This window comes from Tupaia chinensis, unplaced genomic scaffold (assembly GCF_000334495.1).
Source record: "Tupaia chinensis unplaced genomic scaffold, TupChi_1.0 Scaffold000355_1, whole genome shotgun sequence".
Classification (NCBI taxonomy): Eukaryota; Metazoa; Chordata; class Mammalia; order Scandentia; family Tupaiidae; genus Tupaia; species Tupaia belangeri.
In genome coordinates this window covers 15,649,716-15,673,804 of record NW_006159850.1, presented here as the reverse complement: position 1 = coordinate 15,673,804, position 24,089 = coordinate 15,649,716, and the positions used below count along the sequence as shown (strand labels likewise).

Here is a 24,089-nt window from a genome sequence, read left to right as displayed (position 1 = left end):
TCACAGTATCCAGGCAGGAGATGACAGTGGCCTGACAGTGGCTCAGGACACTCCGGTTGGCTTTCCCCTGCCACTGCCCAGGCCTCGCTCAGCATTCACTCTTTGCTCTCCTCAGCTGCTCCAGGACAAAGACGAAATGCTGCACGAGCTAGAGAAGAAACTGACACAGGTGCAGAACTGCCTCATGAAGAAGGACATGGAGCTGGAGAAGCAGCAATGCGTGACGACCGAACTCGAAATGACCATCAAGGAGGCGAAGCAGGGCCAGTGCAAGGCGGACTGCGAGTTCCTGCGGACTGAGGTCCAGAAGCTGAAGGAGTGTCTCGAAGAGGCCAAACAGCAGCACAGGCTGGTCGGTGAGGCCCCAGCAGGCGCTGCCACCTGTCGCCACACTTGGGGCTAACCCACGGAGCCAGAGCAGCCCCCTTCTCTCTCCTTGTCTTCCAGTACCTCACTCCAAACCATCTCAGGGTTCCGTCCTTCAGTTCTTTACACCACGTTCCTCGCCGTCTTCTCCAGGTCCTCGGTCATACTCACTTCTCCCCCCCTAGTTTTTAGCCTGCTCCCTTCCTTTGGCTTCCAAACACATTCTCTTCTACATGGTTGCACTCTGGACCAGGCCCTTGCCCTTCTGATGATAATGCTTTCTCAGAGCTCACGAATAACTTCTTGCCTTGGAGACAGGGTTTCTTTGGGGTTGATGAAAATGTTCTAGACCATGATGTGGTGGTAAGGTAACTGGATTCCAAATGGCCAACTTCATGGTTCGAGTCCCAGACCCGACAGCTTGAGAAGCAGACTGGGATCATGTCTGCATGTGCCTGGAATCCTGAAAGGAGGGAGAAGTGGAGAAGGGATTGTGGTGTGACCATTTCCCCTATAGGGGGTGCTTTCTTGCTCTCTCTCTCTCTCTCTCTCTCTCTCTCCTCCTCCTTCTCCTCTCCCCCTCCTCCTCCTTTCCCCCTGGCAAGTACACATACCCTCTGGCAAAATTATTTTTAAAAGAAGAAAGAAAAGATAATGTTCCGGAATTAGATATTGCTGGTGGTTGCACAACTTTGTTAGTGTACTAAAAAAACACTGATTTGTACACTTTAAAAAGGTAAATTTGGGGGCCAGCAGGTGGCGTGGTGGTTAAGATGCAGGACTCCCACACGGCCAACCACAGTTCAAATCCCAGACATGGTGGCTTGAAAATCACACCAGGTGTGTGTGCATGTGTGCCCAAGTCCCAAAAGGAAAATAAAGGAGAAGGTATTGTGGTGTGACCATCCCCCTGGGGAGTGATTTCTTACTTTCCATCTCTCTCTCTCTCTCTCATACTCTATAGCAAAATCTTTTAAAAAATAAAATGGCATATTTTATGTTATTATTTTTCTTTTTTTAGCATTATTATTTTTTAACCAGAGAGAGACAGAGACAGAGAAGGAAAGCGAGAAAGCAAACCACCAGGTCCAGGACTCGAACCATGGTTGGCCATGTGGGAGTCCAGCACCTCAACCACTGCACCACCTGCCAGCCCCTGAATTATTTTTCAATTAAAAAAAAAAAAAAGACTCTAAGCTTAGCTTCCCTCCTTGCCCTGCTTTAGCTCCTGCCTGACGCTGTTAGCCACCCACACCACAAACCTTGTTTCTCAGCGCTAGAGACACGGCAGCCCCCTCATTCTCCCACAAACCTCACCTTTGTTTTTTCTTTTCCCTCCTGGTCAGACTGTATCTCCTAAGACACTGTTCTCCACCCTTTCTTTTCTCCCTGTCCTCATTTTTTGGGTGCTCCCCTGCTGCCGGTCACTATACCTCTCTGCAGAAGACTCAAAAACTTAGAGCCTAACACTGGCTCTCAGTGTGGTCAGTCTGGTCTTTAGACACTAGTTCCCCTGGGCAGCTCGTTTTCTCCTTTTAACTCAACCTTCCAACACCGAACCTGTTCTCATTCCTTCTTTAGAGAAACCCTCCTCTCTCATTCTTCCTCCTATTTCTGTAGTGACTCAATCCTTCTTCCAGCACTCCACGCCAGAAAACTTGGAGGAAGGAATGCAAGGAGAGTGATATTTAGAGTAGAAACAATAGCAGAAACTATAGGGTATGGGTATGTGTTTGGTATAAAGGAACCCAGTGAGCATCTTATTCAGGTGCTTATCCCCTTCCACTGGAGGCAAGGATTGCTGGAAAGATATTGCCACAAGTCTTTCTCAATTCTAACGAATTCTAACTTCCCTACGGTACTCTTTCTTTTCTGTCAGATTTCTGCCCAAGAAACTACCAAATCAAGTGTGAGCCTTTCCTTCTGGCTTTTAAATCCTCCAGATCCCCCACTAATGCACCTGCTTACTCAACCCTGTCACCCGCCATTCCACCCCATTTTTCCAACCACACTGGTCTCCTCCTGTCTTCTTCCTACACATCTGCCCCATTGCTTCCACCACATATTTGCTTTAATAGTGTCCCCTGGAATTCCCTTTCTCCTCCTCCTCTTGAAGCCCAGCTGAACTTCTGCTCTTCCACAAGCCCACCTCTTCCCCGGGTACACAGCCTGCAAGTTTAACATTATGGTGTTCTTTCTAACCGATGGGCTGGTTAGAGCTCTATGACCAGACTGAATTCCATCAGGGTCAGGATTTGTCCCTAATGACAGAATGAGTGAGTCACACAGGAGACACTGAAGAATTTCTATCCATTCGTTTAGTTTTAATCATGAAGCAATCCATGCCTGGGGGGTAGCTGAAGATGAAACTTAACAGAGCTCAGAGTTCTATAGGACAAATAATGAAATGGAGAGAAATGAGGACAGAGTGGGAAGCGAAGTAGGTTACAGAAAAGAACAGGCGCTGTAGCCAGTCTCATCTGAGAGGCCGATATTCATCCATTCTCCCTTCTCACATGGACGTGCCCTGGCTTGTCTCCTCGCTTCTGCAGCTCAGCAAGCAGCCCAATATAAAGAAGAGGCCATGCTGGCAGAGAATAACCTGGAAGATACCCAGAGAAAACTGCAAAACTGCATTTTCCTGGACAAGCAAAAGACAGAAACCATCCAGGAGCTACAGAGAGAAGTTCAGAAGCTGCAGATGGATAAAGAGGAGCTGGCATCCAGCAGGTACCACAGGCTCACCTCCAGATAGCAGGTCTGTCCCTGTGAGCCAGCCACGCGAACTGTGGGCAGCTGCCCAGGAGTGGGGTAGCAAGGACGCCCGGGGGCCAGCCCTACCACCCACCAACACAGGCACAAACGTCCTCCTGTTACCGTCATTTTGTTTTAGGAAGCGGGTGGAGGAGTTAACATCGGAACTCAGTGAGGCTCTGAGGAAGCTTGAAAATTCAGAGAAGGAAAAGAAGCAGTTGCAGAAGACAGTAGCAGAGCAGGATTTGAAAATTACTGAGCTGCTAGATCACATAAAACTCATTCAACACCAGGTACGAAGGGTGGATAGGCAGCCAGGTCAAGCGTTTTCTCTGCTTAAGACCAGATATCTTGGCCTTTATCTAGAAAGATGTTGCCACCAATCTGTGCAAACCGACTCCAGAATTTGTGTTAGAATGCTAAGCTAGTCTTAGCATCAGTGCCCATGACCAGGAACAGGCATTTCAAGAGTTAGCCTTAAAAATAATCAAATGGCAGGGCCAGCAGGTGGCATGGTGGTTAAGGTCCTAGATTCCCACATGGCCAACTTGAAAACCATGCCAGGTACATATGCATACATTCACAAAACCCTAAGAGGAGATCTGAGAAGGGAGTGATATGGCCATCCCCCCTGGGGAGTGATTCTCACTTTCCCTCTCTCTCTCTCCAGCAAGGCTAAGCACCCTATGGCAAAAACCTAAAAAAACAAACAAACAAACAAACAAACAAAAAGTCATTATCATAATTATAATAATCAAATGGCAATGTTGTTCTTTCTACAATTCAGAAGTTATCTTTGTGAATGAATTTAAAATCTGTGTGTTTTATGGGCACCCAGCTAAGTTGGGGTTCCAGTGCCAGAGCGGCTAGCCCCCCTACCCTACCAGGAAATGAAAGGGAGCTGAATATGTGTTTATAGTGTGCCTTTCACAGGATACTCCTTTTACCTGACAGACACTAGGAGCCCAACCTTAGTTTCTCCCCAGCTTCCTGGTAAAACCTAGCCTAGGGAAGCCCTTAATTCTTCCAATGGAGGCATACATTCTATACACCCACAACAGGAAGCAAATTCAAAGATTTGAGGGAGAGCTTAGTGAGTTGGAAGGGCAGTCCTCTATCCCTAGGCCATGCAAGGCAGGAATAAAGAGTTGGGCAGGGGCGCAGCAAGTAGCATGGTGGTTAAGGCACTGGATTTCCCCCATGGCCAACCACAGTTCAAGTCCCAGACCCAGCAATTTGAAAATCATGCCAAGTTCATGTTTGTGCGTGCCCAAAATCTCAAGAGGAAAACGGAAGGAAAAGGACTGTGGCATGGCCATTCTCCCTGCAGGGTGATTTCTCACTTTCCCTCTTTTCTGTTTCTCTCTGGCAAGACACATGCCCTATGGCTTTTTTTTTTTTTTAAAGGGTCAGGCAGAGAGAGGAGAAAAGGAGAGAGAGAGAAATTGTGGTAGTAAGTTTAGGTGAGTAGGATATGGGTCATTTTACGTTCAGGGGCAAATGCCTGATTCAGGCTTTTAAGAATGGGAGCCCAATCTGCTGGGCTGGAGAGATGCCTCTAAGATCTTATCTCTGGCCACTGGCTGGAACCGGAAATTGTGTCAAGGGTGATGAAACTGCTTCCAGGATAAGACAATTAAACTTGTATTCAAGTGGATGTCAAGGCAACATAAAACCGTAAGAATTCACTACACTTTGATCTCTGAATTATTCTTTTGGTGCTGTTCTAGGATCCTTTTTTTTTTTTTTACTGTATTCAAAGAGGTTTTTATGTGAAAAGATGTGAAGAGTAAGAGAGAAGCCAATGCTATGGGAATTGGATTTATAAATAAAATAAATTGGTATATCTAATTGAACAAAGAAAATATGTTACATAACATTGGAGGAAACTTTTTCATTACATGTGCTATATAACTAAGGAATCGTCCACGTATCTGTTTCAGCCATTCTCTGTGTACAACTGTCTAGATTTTATTTAAATACAGTCTTAGACTCTTCCAGCCCAGTCTTTATTTTCTCAGCAAAGAGAGCTGTCGTGCACCAAAAGCAAGCTAGAAGATGAGCTTCATGAGGTGACAAGGTTACTGGAGGAGAAACGGGAACAGCTAAAAAAGAGTAAAGAACAGGAGAAATTGCTGGAAGAAGAACTTGAGGCTTTGCAGCAAGAATTAAAAAAAAAAGAAAAGATGGTGAGAAGGAGATTCTGGAAAGAGTCAGGGTCATGAAGCCAAGGCCAGACATGAACCTAGCCGGGTGTGGAAGGATGCAGAGGCCATGGGTGCTCAGCCCTCAGCAAGGGAGGGAGTGTGAGAGAGCCACGTGAGGACAGCTAGAAGGCCTGCAATATTACAGGGCAGAGAAGGGAGCCATGGGCGAGGGAAGACGGAGTGGGGCTCTTACAGAAGCCTGAGGTTAATGCTTTTTTTCTGGGTGTCGTTCTTTAATGGTTGAGTAGTTGAAGGAGAATTTGAGAAAGGCGGAGGAGGAAAATGAGAATTTCCGTACAGAGATAATACATTGTTCTTCACAACTGGAAACTTCTCACAGTAAATATAATACCGCCCAACAAGTCATTCAAGAGCTGAAACAAGAGGTAAGTAGATGGGAACCCCAAGGGGGGTGAGAAACTTGAACCCTAGGACTCTTGACCCAAAATTTGTACCTATCTGTCCTCCACTGCAGAAATGCAGCTAACTGCACGGCCAGCTGTGCCTCCTGTGGCACTTGTGGCTCCACCTCTTTCCTCAAAGTAGGGTAACCCTGCAACACCCAGTTGCTGAGGCAAGGACATGTTACTTTTGTACGTGGAAGGTTTTATATGTGGAAGGTTTTATTTTATATCTGGTGAAGACCCCCAACTATCTGGGTTTGCCAGCAAGTCTTCCATTGTTACATTTCTAAAAATTATTTATTTAATTTTATTCATTCATTTTAATTTGACCAGAACAAGAGAGAGACGGGGAAGGGAGAGTGAGAAAGCAAGCCACCAGATCTGGGACTTGAACCGTGGTCAGCCATGTGGGAGTGTCCAGCGCCTTAACCACCATGCTATCCACTGGCCCCCCATTGTTACATTTTAAACCAGAATGGAATAAACTAGTTCATTGAAGTTGTCTGCTAGGGAACACTTCCAAAACTATATAGTTGTAAAAAAAAAAAAAAAGGGAAAAAAAAAAAAAAAGGGAAAAAAAAAAAAAAAAAAGGGAAAAAGAGAAGAAACCGTTATTTTTTTTCATTATGCAAGTAAACATGACAGAAAGCAGCGAATGACATCTTGCATATGCTAGGCACGGTGCCTGCATTCAGTGATCATTTATGGAGCGTCTACGTAAAGTTTTTACACGCCTTCCATCTGCTATACTCCCAGCAGGATATACATTATACATTACCATGATCCTCAGTTATTTTATTGGGTTGTCAGAAAAGTCAAGACATATTTTTTTATGTTGTTCTATGCAAAAATGCATCATGACTTTTCCAACTACCCAATATACATTTATTCTATATTTATACATCTTATTGAATTCACTTAAAATTTTTATAAAGTTTTTTTAATGTTTTTGCCATAGGGCACATGCGCTCACTGGAGAGACAGACAGACACACAGATAGACAGTGAAAGGGAAAGTGAGAAATCACCCCCAGTGGGGGATGGCCACACTGCAGTCCCCTCTTCTCCAGTATCCTCTCAGGATTTTAGGCACACACGCTCATGTGGCCAGCATGATTTTCAAGCCACCAGATCCAGAACTCGACCACAGTCTACCATGGGAGACTCTAGCACCTTAACCACCACACCATTTACTGTCCCTTAAAAAATGTTTAAGTTGCTTCTTATTGATTTTCTAAGTATTGATAGGTGATTATATTATTTGTAAGCAACACCAGTTTTCAGAGTATTTCTTTACACTATTTCTGTTTATTTTTCTTGCCTTAATACATTGGACAGTACCGACAGCATGATGTTCTTTAGCAGCAGTGTTTACAGGCATCTTTTTCTTACTTTACCTTAACGGAATGCATCTGTTTCAGTATAATGTTCCCAATAGGCTACTTACTGCTATCGTTTATCAAATTTCTTCAATTCTTTAATTACTAAGAGCTGCCCACATGGATCTTGAATTTTATCAAATGCCTTTTTAAAAAGAAGTCTTTTATTGATTGATTGATTGATTGATTGATTGATTTCAGTTTGTTACAGGGCACATGCACTCACCAGAGAGAGAAAGTGAGAAAGCAAGCGGGTCCAGGACCTAAACCATGGTTAGCCATGTGGGAGTCCAACACCTTAACTACCATACCACCTGCCAGTCCCTCAAATGCCTTTTTTTAGAAGCCACTAAGATTATTATATCATCTTTCTGCTTATATCAGTAATGTGAATAGAATTAATTAATTGATCTTTAATTTTGGCCCATTCTTGCTTTCCTAGTATAAATCCCAACTGTGTAGCACATATCACTTTTTTTTTTTTTCTGGAGAGGTTTTTGCTATAGGGTGCATGCGCTCGCCAGAGAGACAGAGCGAGACAGAGAGACAAAAAGTGAGAAATCCCCCCCCCAGAGGGGATGGCCATGATGCAATCCCTTCTCCTCCATTCTCCTCTCGGGATCTTGGGCACACACGCACACGCGTCCGGCGTGAGTTTAAGCCACCGGGTCCAGGACTTGAACAGCGGTCGACTACATGGGAGTTCAGCAACATAGCCATTATGCTAACTGCTGGCCCCACATATCACTTTTTAAATAAAATACTTGGCACATTCTAAGAGTGAAATAAGGCCAATATGACTGGAGTATACTGATCAAGGGAAACATTACTAGAGAACGAGATTGGAAATGAAGACGGGGCAGATGTTATGGCCTCTCCTGCTGAGAAATTTGGTGTTTTATTTTAAGAGTTATAGAAAGGCACTGATGGAACTTCTTCGAAGGAACAGGAGAGGTAATATGATCTGACTTTAGTTCACAAAATGTATTTCTGACTAATGGATGATAATGAATTTTAAGGACAGGAGTAGGTATGGAATTGAGGAGGCCAGCTAGAATGCTGTTACAGTCTAGGCTCCATAGTGTCAGTGAAGAAGGTAGTGAGCAAAGTCAGGATGTGTTTTGGTGGTAGAATTAGTCAATCTAACTGATGGAAAAAAAGCAATGAATCAGGCATGACTTAATAGAATTCACCTAAAAACCCATCTAGAGGACCAGCAGGTGGCATGGTGGTTAAAGTACAGGACTCTTACATGGCCAACCATGGTTCAATTCCCAGATCTAGCGGCTCAAAAATCATGCCAGGCGTGTGTGCAAATGTGCCCAAAAATTGAAGGAGGAGAAGGGATTGTGACATGGCCAGCCCCCTGGAGGGTGATTTCTCACTTTCCTTTTCACTGTCTCTGTCTCCAGTGAGCTCACATGACCTATCGCAAAAAAATAAAAATTTAATCTAAACTTAATACTTTTGGCAGCAGAGAAGAGTAAATCTTTTATTAGAACTTTTTTTTTTTGGAGAGATTTTCACTATAGGGCGCGTGCGCTCACCAGACAGAGAGAGACATAGAGACAGAAAACGAGGAATCACCCACCAGGGGGATGGTCACGCCACAATCCCTTCTCCTCCATTCTCCTCTTGGGATCTTGGGCACGCACGCACATGCACCCAGCGTGAGTTTTAAGCCACCGGGTTCGGGACGCGAACCGTGGGCGACTACGTGGGAGTCCAGCGACATAGCCATTACGCTAACTGCTGGTTCCCAGAACTTCTTGATTTTTATCATTTACATATGCCTATATCTAAAGAGTTAGATATAGATGTAGATTTTTTTTTAGATGTAGATATCTTTCTGTAAGTTGAACCACTTGTCTTACCAAATTTTTATTTTAATTTATTTTTTTAAACTTACAGTTTTGGTAAACTGACCTTTATTTTATTACCTTACCTACAAATCATGTATGAATGCCTTGAAGTAGGTTTTCTTAGAATAAACCCATTTTTACTCAGGATAATTCAAAGGGGAAACATTTGACCTTTTTGGTGTAGGAAAAGCTTTCCATAAGTCCCTAGCAATTTTCACAAAATATAAAATGGACCCTGGTCTTGCAGAAGTTTTGGCTTGATTTTACCAAGCATCAAGATATAACACAATATTTCAGGGAAGGCAGAGGCAAGGTAACAAAAAAGTTACTAATACAACAATATATTAAGGTCTGAAAATAGTCACTCTGTTTATTTACTGACCAGATTACAAAAATAATCATGGTGGATACCTTAGTTCATCCTTCTAATAAGTCTGTTGAGCTGGTCTCTGTTGCCAGCATCTCCACCTTCTACAAAATGGGTGGTCTTTTTCTTCATTTCACCTCGTGGAGATCATTTGAAGGGCCACAGGAAGTTATTTGCTTCTTTGAAGCGTTTTCCAACAGTATAGTTCATGTGTCAGACCTTCCATGCAGATGATGCAAATTTACCTAGAGATCAAGCAATCAAAGAGTTATCCGTCAAATCAATTCGCTTCTTATTGACTTTGCCATAACCACACTTGTAGGTAGTTCATTTACTGACTTCAGGTTCAGGTACCCCATGCATTGTGTGGTGCCACAGTTCCCAGCATGTTAACTGAGGCCTCGTTGAGCTTAACAAAGGTGCCATTGAAGATCTGGCGAAGACAAAGAATCAGCAGCACCTTTTGGACCTTTGGGCTCACTCCATTGATACCTCTGATTCTGATGACAAACGCCAATTTGGGTTCTGCACGTACATAGAAGTTGCCAGCTTTTCTTGCCATCCTGGCCATGCAAATCTCAGTGAAGTACATCTTTTTTGGAGAGATTTTCACTATAGGGCGCGTGCGCTCACCAGACAGAGAGAGACATAGAGACAGAAAACGAGAAATCACCCACCAGGGGGATGGTCACGCCACAATCCCTTCTCCTCCATTCTCCTCTTGGGATCTTGGGCACGCACGCACATGCACCCAGCGTGAGTTTTAAGCCACCGGGTTCGGGACGCGAACCGTGGGCGACTACGTGGGAGTCCAGCGACATAGCCATTACGCTAACTGCTGGTTCCCAGAACTTCTTGATTTTTATCATTTACATATGCCTATATCTAAAGAGTTAGATATAGATGTAGATTTTTTTTTAGATGTAGATATCTTTCTGTAAGTTGAACCACTTGTCTTACCAAATTTTTATTTTAATTTATTTTTTTAAACTTACAGTTTTGGTAAACTGACCTTTATTTTATTACCTTACCTACAAATCATGTATGAATGCCTTGAAGTAGGTTTTCTTAGAATAAACCCATTTTTACTCAGGATAATTCAAAGGGGAAACATTTGACCTTTTTGGTGTAGGAAAAGCTTTCCATAAGTCCCTAGCAATTTTCACAAAATATAAAATGGACCCTGGTCTTGCAGAAGTTTTGGCTTGATTTTACCAAGCATCAAGATATAACACAATATTTCAGGGAAGGCAGAGGCAAGGTAACAAAAAAGTTACTAATACAACAATATATTAAGGTCTGAAAATAGTCACTCTGTTTATTTACTGACCAGATTACAAAAATAATCATGGTGGATACCTTAGTTCATCCTTCTAATAAGTCTGTTGAGCTGGTCTCTGTTGCCAGCATCTCCACCTTCTACAAAATGGGTGGTCTTTTTCTTCATTTCACCTCGTGGAGATCATTTGAAGGGCCACAGGAAGTTATTTGCTTCTTTGAAGCGTTTTCCAACAGTATAGTTCATGTGTCAGACCTTCCATGCAGATGATGCAAATTTACCTAGAGATCAAGCAATCAAAGAGTTATCCGTCAAATCAATTCGCTTCTTATTGACTTTGCCATAACCACACTTGTAGGTAGTTCATTTACTGACTTCAGGTTCAGGTACCCCATGCATTGTGTGGTGCCACAGTTCCCAGCATGTTAACTGAGGCCTCGTTGAGCTTAACAAAGGTGCCATTGAAGATCTGGCGAAGACAAAGAATCAGCAGCACCTTTTGGACCTTTGGGCTCACTCCATTGATACCTCTGATTCTGATGACAAACGCCAATTTGGGTTCTGCACGTACATAGAAGTTGCCAGCTTTTCTTGCCATCCTGGCCATGCAAATCTCAGTGAAGTACATCTGCCTATACTCCTTCATAGATAAGCTTCCTCCTTGCCTTTCGAAGCATCTTTTGAGCACACTTCTTTCTCAGGTGCTTGATCTTCAGCTCTGCAAAATTTCTTCGCTTTTTTCTTAAGGGTTTCTGGCACAGCAGGAACCTTTCTCTTGGTGGCTTCAGCCACAGCAAGAACCTTCTTTTTCTTCTCTTGAATGCCCTCCGTGGTTCCAGCCAGAAAAGAGGGGCAAAATTTTAAATAAAGCTTTCACTTCAGCCTCTAGCATTATTGTAATTTGTTTTCCCACCATCTTTTTATTTTTCCTTTTTAGTATCTCACCTCTATAGTGACATTTGTCAGCTCAGCCACCACTTACCAAGCACTTGCAGTAGAGGCAGTTTCTCCAAGTTCCCCCTTGGTTTACTGGGCTGACTCCATGTTTTTTTGTAAGCCCCCAGAATGGGTGCACTTTTATTCTCAGAAGACCAAATTGCTTCATCTTTAGGAACAGTTTCACCACCAGAGCATATATAATACAGGGTCAAAGTTCCCCTTTTTTTTTTTTCATTTTTAGAGTCAAAGATACTCAAAATTTCATCTGAAAAAATAGTAAACTATTGGAGATAAGGCAAGAAAACCCAAAAGAGTATGTTTCTGTGTATGGCCACATTAGGACGCAGGTGTACTGGGACACCGAAGAACAGAAGTCAGACATGAATGTCTAGGGTCTTCATCCTGCTTCCAGACTTCCAAGCAAATCTCTGTCCTGTACTTAAACGTATATCATAAGTTGGCTAATGGCTCAGCATGCTCATGATGATAACTCACAGACGTGTGAGTGATACCTTAGAAAGCCCTGTTTGCGTATATCATATCCAAAACTTATGGAACAGTTGAAATGACCCAATTTGCTAAAGCAGAAACTGAGGTCAGAGAAATAAGTACTTGACAGAACCTGGACCTCAACCCAGATCCTCAGACTCCAGATCTCAATTCCCTTCTAACCATACCATGAATACTGATTACTAAGTATAAGACAGACTTGTTTGTCTTTTTAATATATACTTATTTATTTAGAGAGAAACAGACAGACACCCTTCCCTCTGGGTCTTGCCACTCTGTGATCCTCTCCCCAGCCTTCCAGCCAGCCAGGGTCATGGACACACACCCAATTTTCAACTTGACTGAGGAATCGAACCCAGGGCTTTCCCATGTGGCTCCATTATTACACAGTGGTGCCCTACCACCTGCACCATTGTGGCTGGACCTCAGACACAGAATGAAGTTTTTAAGCATGCTTCTGCCTAAACTATGTGTTCAACTGATCCCTAAATGCAAACAATGCAAAGTTCCACTCAGTCAAAACAAAAATGAGCACTTCCTGAGCACCTCTTATGTGCCCTACCTCAAGCTATAAGCAATGGGGAAGCAGCAATGAACGCAACACATGCGGCAAAACACAAGTCTAGTGAATATCAGGAACCGAGTGAGGCATGAGACAGATCAAATGTATCCTGTCTACTACCCCAGGGTTGGATTCCAGACCTTTATGGGAGGCTGCAGAGTCTGTGAAAGGGGCTTTTTGTGTACTTGGCATATCATGCCCCTCCTCATACTGGGGGCAGGTGCGAGCTAGGAGGAGAAATATATGGGAGGCATGCTGAAGAGCCAGGAAAGACAGCTCCACCTTTTACCACAGTGAGCTGAAAACAAGGGCAGTCTGCTCTGCAGGTTATTGCAGAGAGGGAAGCGTTCCACTCTTGCCCATTTCCTGTAGTCACAGAGAATGTCTCTATGGCCAGGAGCTGGACCCCTGACAGCAATGTTCTCCCTCCCTAAAGACCACCCTTCACAAGGAGTCCATACTAGGTCTGCAGATCCAACTAGACAAGGCTATCCAAAAAGAGAAGGATTGTCTCCAGACCATGGTCACCAGAGAAGCCTATGAAGATTTGTCCCGGAAGTCAGCTGCCTGCCAAGATGACCTGACGCAAGCCCTCGAGAAGGTGAGGCCACAGTCTCACGCCTTGCCTGTTTGGGGGCAAGAACATGTCACAGCTTGACAGGCATTGAGCCGGGTTCCTGCACAAAGGGCTACCCTCAGGGCACCTTGCTGGGCTGGGGTGTCTGTCCAGAGAAGGCCTACTTCCTCTTAGTGAGGCTTTTTTGGGGTGGGGGTGCAAAGTCAGATCAAATCTAACAGGTCTTTCAGCACATGGGAGACAGGCTTTCCCAGAGTGGCTTGTCAGGGAACGCTGTGCCCCTGCCTGTGCTGACCATGCCTGGCTGATCGTTTCATGGATTAGAAAGAGAAGAAAGAAGCAGATGAGGGGGTAGAAAGGGGGAACAGAAAACCAGCCTTTGTCACCTCCTACTCCTCTTTGGGACACTTGTCAAGGTGACCATCTGTGCCACCCTGGGCAGAGGATGGGAGGGATTGGACACTCTTCTCCATTTAGGACCCCACAGGGAGGGGCAAAGTTCCTTGAGGGTCACTCTCATCCCCTTTGTCTTTTTTTTTTTTTTTTGGAGAGGTTTTTGCTATAAGGCACATGCGCTCACCAGAAAGACAGAGACAGAGAGACAGAAAGCGAGAAATCACCCCCCAGGGGGGAATGGCCATGCCGTAATCCCTTCTCCTCCATTCTCCTCTTGGGATCTTGGGCACACATACACACACACCCGGCGTGAGTTTAAGCCACCAGGTCTGGGACTCAAACCGCGGTCACCTACGTGGGAGTCCAGCGACATAGCCATTACACTAACTGCTGGTCCCTCATCTCCTTTGTCTTTACTGAAAGCTCAATCATGCAACCTCAGAGACAAAGAGCCTGCAAAGATGCCTCATGCAGACCCAAGAAAAGAAAGCTCATCTGGAAGAGGAAATCATTGCTTATGAAGAGAGGATGAAAAAGCTCAATATAGAATTGAAAAAACTGCAAGGCTTCCACCAGCAAAGTGAGATAGAGGTGAGGAGAAGCCAGGGCTTGGCCACCTCCTGCACCCAGAATTACAGTAGCACTAAGCTATTCCCATTGGCTAATGGGTTCCCTTCACTTTCCTGGCTCCCTGAACTCCGGACACATGCAGCAACAATCAGAACAGGGGTGCCCTCTGCTGGCCACAAAATCTTCAGCCTTGTGTGAGTCTTCCCGGGTTGGGGAGTCAGGCTGGGGTTCCCCTCCTCACTCTGTGCTCTGGAATAGGTACAGGCCTTCGACAAGAAGCTAGAGGAGATGAGCAACCAGGTGCTGCAATGGCAGAAGCAGCACCAGAATGACCTCAAGATGTTGGCAGCCAAAGAGGAGCAACTCCGGGAGTTCCAGGAGGAAATGGCTACCCTGAAAGAGACTCTCCTTGCAGACGAGAAGGAGGTGGGCAGTTGTCAACTGCTGGCTGCCTCCTCAGGGTCTCACAGCACAACTGTGACCACCCAGATGACAGGCAGCCCTCAGTGGGCATGAGCATGCCTGAGAGCACAGGGAGGCACACCCACCATTCAGGGCAAGGCAGGGTCAGGGTACTTCAGGGCCACCGCACAGACTCAAGTCACCTATACAAGGGGGTCTTCCAAAGGTTCATGGAAAATGCATCTTATAAAAAAGCCATGCATGGATTTCCTTTTTTGTGCTCCAAAACACATTCATATTTAATTCCCTTTTCCCATGAATCTTCTGAAGTTCCCTCATACTCTTGTGGTTTGTTGACTGATAGGGAGATACTGCGCAGAACAAGGCAGCATTCCAGGGAGGACACTGTCAGGCCATCAGCCGCCCCTCACTCAGATGGTCCATGGGACAGCCCCCCTCAAGGTCATGCTGACAGTTCCAGCACCCAAACCTTATAGTGGAATTGGCTGCACAACCTTCCAAACATGACCTACACCCAGCTCCCCTAGAAATAAAGTTCATGGCAGGAGACCACAGGACATCTGGGGGTAGCCACATAGCCTTTGCTTAAATTACCAAAAAGGTGTTTCTTCCTCCTGATATTTTTCTTCCACCTGTTAGAAAAAAGAAAGAAAGAAAGAAAGAAAGAAAGAAAGAAAGAAAGAAAGAAAGAAAGAAAGAAAGAAAGAAAGAAAAAACCTGACTTGTATACTTAATACCAAAAACAAAAACATCAAGTCACTTTAATGCCTTTAGGCTGAGTCATTATTGTGAGTGTACAAATCTACCTTATCTCTTCTGTAAGTGGTGCCTCCTCAGAGGCCTCACCCTGGTGTGGGATGCAACCTGCATATCTGGAGAGGAGGTGCTTGCAGCAGCTCCAACCCTGGCCTCTGACAGTACAGCAGAGCCCCTTCTTGCCCAGAAAGAAGAGGGAGGTGGGAAGGAGATTTGGGAGGAGAGAGGTGACAGACCTGTGTTCCCACCCCTTACTGTCTCGTTTTCTTCTTGTACCAAAGCCCTGCTGCCTGCCCCAGCGGTCTGTGCCCAAAGACCCCTGCAGGCACCACCGAGATAATGATCAGATTATGTCCAACATGGAGCAGTGGGCGAAAGAGCAGAAGTGAGTAAGGAAGGCAGCCACGTGGCAGGGTCCCAGGGCTGGGCCTGAGCTGAGGAGCCAAAAGAGTGCCAAAGATTAGTCTCACTCTCTCACACACACACACACACTCTCACATACACACCACACTCTCTCACATACACATACACACTTTCACACACACACACACGCCACACACACCACACTCTCTCTCTCTCATACATGTACACCACACTTTCATACACACACACATACCACACACTCTCACATACATGCACACCACACTTTCACACACACATTACACACACACACATACACCCTGCCCTCCTGGGAAACCCATCCAGTCTGAGCCCGTGCCCAAGGATTGGGAATGTGATGGGCCCAACTCTTCAGGCAGGTTTGGAAAGCCCTGCTGATTGAGCACTAGAGCGGCTCAAAGGCAGAAGGGACACTTTGCTTTGGCTCAAATGTCCTCTCTCCAGCCCGGAGACCAGCGTCGCTGCTGTATCCCTTGAACTCACCTGGGGATCATGGTAACTTTGCAGAGGAGCTAAGTACAGAGTCCTCCTAACTGCCACCTGCTCGGAAGGCTCCAGACCCAGCAGAAGCCCGTTCAGCCAGCGGTGCCCTGCTCGCAGGAGGCTGGCTGACAGGCTGCCCTTTGCTCCTGCCAATCTTATTCCAGGATCGCCAATGAGAAACTAGGAAACAAGCTCCGTGAACAGGTCAAATACATCGCCAAGCTGACTGGTGAAAAGGAGTAAGTCTTCCCACACCATCCACTACCTCTTGGGACCTAGTGAGAAAGTTAGCAAGAAGCCCAGGCTGGCTTTAATATTTGATCTATGGATCAGACCCCAAGAAAGGTCTGGTGCTTTCCGAAGCCCCTCTGCGTCCTGAATCTGTATTAGGGTGTCTGGAAAGTCAATGATGTCTTTTTCCATGTTTTTCTATGCAAAGAATGCATCAGGACTTCCCCGACAGCCCAATGCATGACCTAGGGTACATCACTTGACCTCTTTTACGCCTCGGTTCCTTTCCCAACACTAAAATAGGATTTGATAGTATATAGGTTCCTTCCACTCTCACCTTCTGCGATTCTCAGAGGTCAGGAATACTGAGAAAATATCAGGCACTGAAAGACAGACTGGATTAGTCAGGGTAGGAGCTAAGCTGCTGTAACAAAGAACTCCCAGTGAAGGCGCAGACAAGGAACAGCTCTTCGTGGGAGAGTCTGAAGTCAGCTGTCCAGGTCAATGGGGTTCCTCTGTTCCACCTGGTCCTCTGGGGACCCGTGTTCCTTCAACCCGCCCCACCCTCCACTGTGGTCTTGTTTCCCCTGCTTGACCAAAGCTGACTGTGAGGTTTGGGAGTAGTGTTGGAAGTTTGAGAACAGTGGCAATTAGGTCTAAAAGTGAGATTTTGGAGATGGCAACATAATAATAGGTAATGATAAGCCCTGTGAAATTGCTTCCCAATCTTTGATAGGGATCACTTAGAATATGTTCTTGGCCCACAGAGAGGGTCTGGAATGGGCTTCTCATGACAAAGTGGACCAAGCGGCAGCTGCCCTGAACCTGACCTTAAGAACTGATAAGAGTCAGTGCCCCAGCACTTCTGGAACCCATTCATGGCTGAAAAACCCCTAAGTGAAAAACTATTCTAGGCTTTGACCTTGGGCCAGGTGGCTGGGTCGAAGGAGAGGACAAGGCCATTGGAATAAGGAGATTATGTAACTAGAAGTTGAGGCTTCAGGGCTGCTGATGGGACGAGCAAGAGAGAATGACAGGGAACCAGAGTATGAAGGCAGTGCTCAGACCCACCTCCAGGCCCACTGGCACATGAAATGAGTTACAAGGGAAGGGGTATATTCAAGGCCAGCCAGGTTTGTAGAGAGAAGAGGATAACACATAAGTTCGGAGAAAAGGCTTGATTCTTTAACTTCCTCTCGAAAAGGCATGACATTTTTCACCAGGACAAAAACATTTTCTGAAGGTGTCAGAATCTGAAGTTGACAGATAACTTCAAGACTTTTGCTTAAATTGTGCCAAGTTCCAGAATGTTCTGTTTTGCGAAGTTCTTGAGTTTGCTTGACCTAAAGAAAAGCTATCTTTCTTTTCTTTTTTTTTTTTTTTTTTTTTTTAAAAGAGTTTTGCCTGAGAGCGTATGGACTTACCAGAGAGATACAAGGACAGAAACAGTGAGGGGAAGTGAGAAATCACCCCCCAAGGAGGATGGTCAGGCTGTAATCCCCCCTCCTCCGTTCTCTTCCCAGAATCTTGAGCACGCCTACACACATGTCCAGCATGAATTTTAAGCCACTGGGTCCGGGACTCTTAACTGTGGTCAGCATATGGGAATCCAGTGACGTAACCACCGTGCCATCTGCAGGCCATTTTTTAAAAGAATTTTTAGGATTAGGCTGCATTGCTTTTGCACTGCGAGGTCCCAGGGGACGTTGAAGATGGGGCCAAAGCCGAGACCATGAGCTCAGGCTCTAGATCTCACCCAGTTAGACTTGCTGGCTGGGATGGTGTCAACCAGCCTGCTCTCCCAGCTAACCCACCTCCCTCACCTTTGGAGCCTGAGCTGTGTGCTGGGCATGACCTTCTGTAGCTCTGGGTGCTTAGGAGCTGCTCAGAATCCGTGCCTAGCCTATGTAACTGCACACTGCAGGAGAGACTACACATGCTAGGCTCGATCTTATGCAGGAAATAACATCTCGGTGTAGTCAGTCTTGTGCCCTGGAAATCTTCGGCTCTGATTTTGTCTCTGGTTGAATGAAAGTGACGTGGTCCAAGGACAGCAAATGAATTTAAAGTATCTGTGAGCCTGTGTTCTCTAGGGGTTATGTGCTCTCCTGCATGCTCTGGCAATACAGGCTGAAATTTCCGCAAGCGTGCGCTATAGCAAAACAACAAAAAAATGTTAAAAAGAGAAAAACAAAGAAAGAAGAGGCCCTAGGACTAAGGATGCATTCTTGGTTTATGAATCTGTGACCAGAGGATGCCCTCAGTGTGTCTGGAGAAGAAGTTACAAAACAGAGTTGATTCTCAAGAGTAGCCGAAAATGATCAGATCACAGGTATTATGCTTTTCCAGTTATGATTTGAGGATGTGGTTGTGGATTTCTCATTGGATTTTTTTTTTTTTTTTTAAGAGAGAGTTTTTGCTATAGGGCATATGCACTCACCAGAGAGACAGAAAGCAAGAAATCGCCTCCCAGAGAGGGATGGCCATGCCACAATTTCTTCTCCTCCAGTCTCCTCTTGGGATCTTGGGCACACACGCACACATGCCCTGAGTAAGTTTCAGACTGCCGGGTCTAGGACTATAACTGTTGTCAGCCATGTAGGAGTCCAGCACCTTAACCACTATGCCACCTTTTGGGCCCAGGAAAATTGTGTTTTAATAATATTAATAGCAAGGCTAGCAGGCAGTGTGGTGGTTAAGGCACATGGTCTTACCATGGTGCAAGTCCCAGACCTGGTGGCTTGCTTTCTCACTTTCCCTATCTCTTTCTATTTCTCTCTGGTCAAATTAAGAAATAATATTGATAAGTAAAAAATTATTTAAAGTAAGAATAATTGTTCAATTAATATTTATTATTTACCATGTGGTATTTATCTGTATTAACTTATTTAATTTCATAAAAACTTTTCTATAAAATGTTCAGAAGTAATTTGCCAAGTTCTCAACAGCCAGGACCCCCTGGGCTCCAAAATCTTTGGCAAAAGGGAGGCAGAGGGAATATGAACTTTGGCATCAGTACTGGGTGAATGTTTCTGAGGCCACAAGAACCAGGGACACATGATCAGAGTTGTTCATAGCAGCCTCTGGGTCTCTAAATCAAGTTTCTATCACTTGTCAAACTGGATCTTTCTATGAGCCTCATTAGGCAGGTCAGGCTTTATTGTCCTCATCTGACAGGTAAGAAAACGGGCCCAGTGGGTCTGTTTTCTGATGGAGTGGGTCAGAAGTGCAAGTTCTGGTCCACGCCAACCGCAGACTGGGCTCCTTCCACAGGACACACATGGGCACTGAAAGGGACTGAACATCTACGCCGTCATTCTCATGACAACAAGCGCCCCCACTTTCTTACCCTCTCCTCCCACAGCCACCTCCACAACGTAATGGTCCATCTGCAGCAGGAAAACAAGAAGCTGAAGAATGAGATAGAAGAGAAGAAGATGAAAGCCGGGCACCCAAGGCTGTGCACCAAAGCCCTCAGTCCCAGCAAAACAGAGCCCACGCAGAGGGGCAAGGTGTGCGGTTCCTCGGGTTGGAGGGGGACGCCCCAGGATGTGGGCCAAAGAATGGACCTCACCAAGCTTGTCGGGCTGCGCCACTGCTCAGGTGCGTCTGCCTTTTTGTCTTTTGCCATGGTAATATCTTCTTGCTTAGTCCCACGTGTCCAAGAAATAACATGACTTTTTTTTTTTTTTTAGAGATTTTTGCCATAGAGCACATGCATTCATTCACCTGAGAGACAGAGAGACAGAAAGCAAGAGATCATCCCCCCCGGGGGTGGGGCGGGGCATGGCCATGCTGCAATCCTTTCTCCTCCTCTCTCTTCTCGGGATTTTGGGCACGCATGTACACGCGCCTGGCGTGAGTTTTAAGCTTCCAGGTCTAGGACTCAGACCACGGTCAGCTGCTTGGGAGTCCAGCAATGTAACCATTATGCCATCTGCTGGTCCCTATTTCTTAAAAGATCATTGGATTGGAAATTCAGATAGAACAAATAATACAGGTCTTTCATGACCACAAGTCATTTGCTTAGCTATTCGGGACAAAAAGGATTCTTCTACATCTACAGAAGGAGGAGGCAAATAGGTTCATTCTGCTCTCAGAGCCTGGGATGAGACCCACGCACCTCATATCTCAGACCTGTCTCCTCCTCTGGCCTAGACCCTGTGGAGAGGAACAGGTGGAGCAGCGTCATTCTCCTGCTATGTGTTGGGAAAGCCACCATAGTTGCCCAGTCCTCTACTCAGTGTGGGTCCACAGCTGTCTTTCCTGACACCTATAAATGCGTTACCCCAGAGGGAAGAAGTCACCCTGAAACAGAGCTGCCTGGTCATGAGGCCAGTCTTTGAGGAATCACCCCATTCATTTCTCCTCAAATCACTCTCATTTCCTCCCTGTTCCCTCAGGTTCCTCATATTGCTAGAAAGAACGTCTTGCCCTGAGCATCATTTCCACGCACGTTTTTCGGAGGACAGTGAGTTCTCATTCCTCTTGACCTGGATCAGCACTTGTGGGACTACGTCAAGGTCTCAGCTTGTTTCGCAAGCCGCTACCCCCTATTGAGTTTTGTCCACGCCCTGCAGTGGAGTGGGTCTTGGAACCAGACGACCATCTCCAGGCCCAAGCTCTAAAATAAAGACATAGGCACAGCAGTCTCGGCGAGTGCTCAGTGTCTGGCAGACAGCTCCACCCCCACGAGTCCCCAGCAGCATGTTCACTCCTATTTTCTCTGGGTTTTAAAAGAAATTGGTCCCTGTCACTCACACAGGGGAGCTCTAATTCCCAAAGCAAGCTTCTGGTTTATCTAGATGAGTTTTTAACCAACAAAAGATAATTAGCTCCTTTTTTTCTTTCCATCTCTGTTTGGAATTTTAAAAAATAAAGAAATGAAAACCTCAAACAGAAAAGTAATACTGAGACTCCCAAAAAAGGGAAGAGAAGTGATGCATTTTGAAATGGGGAGTAAAAGACAGCCATCTGCTTCCTTCCTGGGTCCCGTATTACATTGCTTCCCTCAACAATTTTATTTTTCTCCCCAGCCACATCAGTACAGGTAAAAATCCATTATGACAAACTCCAAGGACAGGTAAACTATTTTATTATGGTAGGATTTCGTTAAACTGGGTACATGTCTAGAATTTATATTTCTAGTCTTTAGGAAATGGAGAAAAATAACTACCCAGGTAAAGAAAGGGAAAAACAATGAAAAAAGCTTGCATTTCTGAAGAAAGCAATGATTATTATTATTTTTTGGGGGGGAGAGGTTTTCCTATAGGGCGCATGCGCGCAGCAGAGAGAGACAGAGAGACAGAAAGTGAGAAATCAACCCCCCGGGGGGGATGGCCACGCCACAATCCCTTCCCCTCCATTCTCCTCTCAGGATCTTGGGCACGCACACACACTCGGCCGGTGTGAGTTTAAGTCACGGGGTCCGGGATTCAAACCACAGTTGACTACATGGGAGTCCAGAGATGTAGCCATTACACCAACTGCTGGTTCCAGCAATGATTTTTAAATATACTTGCCTCCCTCCTTGAACAAATAAAGTTCGAGAAAATGCACTGCTCATTGCGACATGTTACATAGGGTGCCCTTGCCTGGACTTGGAGGACATTTCAAATGTGAGGTGGGAATCAGGGGCATCTCTGGTAGCTTCTGTTGTGATGGTTGCTGTCTTTTTATACTCTATGTTCACCATTTCACTTAGAATAAGGGTTTATTTTCTAGAGAAAACAATGACTGAAAATCTGGTACTAATGAAATCACTTCCTATTTCTAGCCCTTGGCCCATTTATTCAAACAAAAGTTTAATGTCATTAAAATCTCCTGTCCAGTCTACTATTAATAAAAAGGCATTTTATCTCTATAGTTAACAAATTTTCACATACATTGGCCAAAATGACAGTCTCTGGATTCTTGTACTGTTGTACATTTTTTTCCAAAGTTGTCTCCCATTTCCTTTGGGGTTATTACACCAGAACACAGTGCAGGGAGCAGAGCCACAAAAACACTGAAAACCAGCAGAGCCACAAAAACACACAAAAACCCAGCCGCCTTGCTGTGAGAGCCCTGACAGCAGAAGACCTGACTGAACAGAGGTTATGGACTGAGAAAAATGGAGGAGGAGGGGCAGAAAAGCCTGCCTCTGATTCTTTAAGAAATAACCAAAGAAGTGCATTCCTAAGAAGTAGTTTGAACAGTTGATACTAAATAGAAATGGGGGACCAGCAGATGCGTAATGGTTATGTCACTAGACTCCCACATAGCCCACTGCGGTTCGAGCCCCAGACCCAGTGACTTAAAACTCACACCAGTCACATTTGTGTGTCCAAAATCCTGACGAGAGAATGAGAAGGGATTGTGACATGGCCAACCCCTCTGGGAGGTGATTTCTCACTTTCTGTCTCTCTGATGAGCACACACACCCTATAGCAAAAATCTCTCTTTAAGAAAAAAAAAAAAAATAGTTGGCCAGCCTATGGCTTGGTGATTGAGGTGGCTGGATCTCACATGGACAACTTCGCAGTTCAAGTCCTGGACCCAGCAGCTTGAAAAACACACCAAGCATATGTGTGTACATTCCCAAAAATCCCAAAAGGAAAAGGGATTGTGGTGTGGCCGTCCCTCCTGGAGGGTGATTTCTCACTTCCCCTCTCTTCTTGTGTCTTTGTCTGTCTCCCCTGTGTGGACTTATTCTGTGCAAAAAAATAAATAAATAGAGAGAGAGAGAGAGAGAGCGCGAGGGGCCAGCAGATGGTATGGTGGTTAAGGCACTGGACTCCCATAAGGCCAATCGTAGTTCAATTTTGGACCTGGTGGCTTGAAACTCACACCAGGCATGTGTGCATGCGTGTCCAAAATCCCAAGAGGAGAATGAAGGAGAAGGGACTGTGGCGTGGCCAACCCCCCATCAGTGGGTGATTTCTCACTTTCTCTCTCACCATCTCTCTCTGTCAGGTGAGTGCATACTCCCTATAGCAAAAACCTATTTATAAATTTTAAAAAAAGAAAAGAAAAAGAAACAGTTAATGATAAAGCAACAAAACACTCTGCAAACTAGGACTAGAAGGAAACTATTTAAACATAATAAAAGGCACATATTAAAAAAAATAATAATAAAAAAACATAGCAAACATCATACTCAGTGGTGACAGATTAAAAGCTTTTCTTCTCAGAGGCTGGCTGAGCCTGCTGGGGGCTGTGACGGGAGGGCACCTCGTCTTGCCCATACCCCTGCTGTAAACCAGGTACTGTGCTGGCCAGGCCAGCTCTCAGAGGCAGGGGCCACATCCCTGCTCCAACACCAAGACTGCCTTTTCCTTTTTGGAAAGGCCTGCTTCTTTTATTGATTCAAGATAGACATTGAATGATTCAACCCTAATCCAGTCATCCCTCAGCCCTCCACTCAATTCAGAAAGTACTCGCATTTTTTTTTTTAATCAAGCATCCAAGGGAGAATGCCCACTTTTGCCACTTAAATTCAACAAAGTACTGGAAGTTCTAGCCAGACAAATTAGGCAAGGAAAACAAATCATAGGCATCCAAGCCAGAGAGAAAAAAGTAAAGTTATTTCTGTTCGTGATAATAAGATAATACATTCTTTTTTTTTTTTTTTTTTTTTTTTTTTTT

At 45.2% G+C, this 24,089-nt stretch overlaps 1 protein-coding gene across 2 annotated transcripts in view; it reads left to right on the top strand.

The window, feature by feature from the left end:
• The window catches only part of PMFBP1 (polyamine modulated factor 1 binding protein 1), a 61,330-nt gene extending 40,147 nt beyond the window's left edge, over positions 1 to 21,183 (top strand). For both annotated transcript variants that reach the window (XM_006152690.3, XM_006152689.3), the window contains exons 10-21: positions 116 to 356; positions 2,919 to 3,096; positions 3,260 to 3,413; positions 5,142 to 5,309; positions 5,576 to 5,713; positions 13,065 to 13,229; positions 14,025 to 14,192; positions 14,430 to 14,597; positions 15,632 to 15,735; positions 16,397 to 16,471; positions 19,828 to 20,066; positions 20,867 to 21,183. In XM_006152690.3, the coding sequence (XP_006152752.1) occupies positions 116 to 356; positions 2,919 to 3,096; positions 3,260 to 3,413; positions 5,142 to 5,309; positions 5,576 to 5,713; positions 13,065 to 13,229; positions 14,025 to 14,192; positions 14,430 to 14,597; positions 15,632 to 15,735; positions 16,397 to 16,471; positions 19,828 to 20,066; positions 20,867 to 20,883 (1,815 nt within the window). In that variant the 3' untranslated portion in view covers positions 20,884 to 21,183. The remainder of the gene's footprint in view (positions 1 to 115; positions 357 to 2,918; positions 3,097 to 3,259; positions 3,414 to 5,141; positions 5,310 to 5,575; positions 5,714 to 13,064; positions 13,230 to 14,024; positions 14,193 to 14,429; positions 14,598 to 15,631; positions 15,736 to 16,396; positions 16,472 to 19,827; positions 20,067 to 20,866) is intronic.
• The last annotated feature ends 2,906 nt before the right edge of the window (positions 21,184 to 24,089 follow it).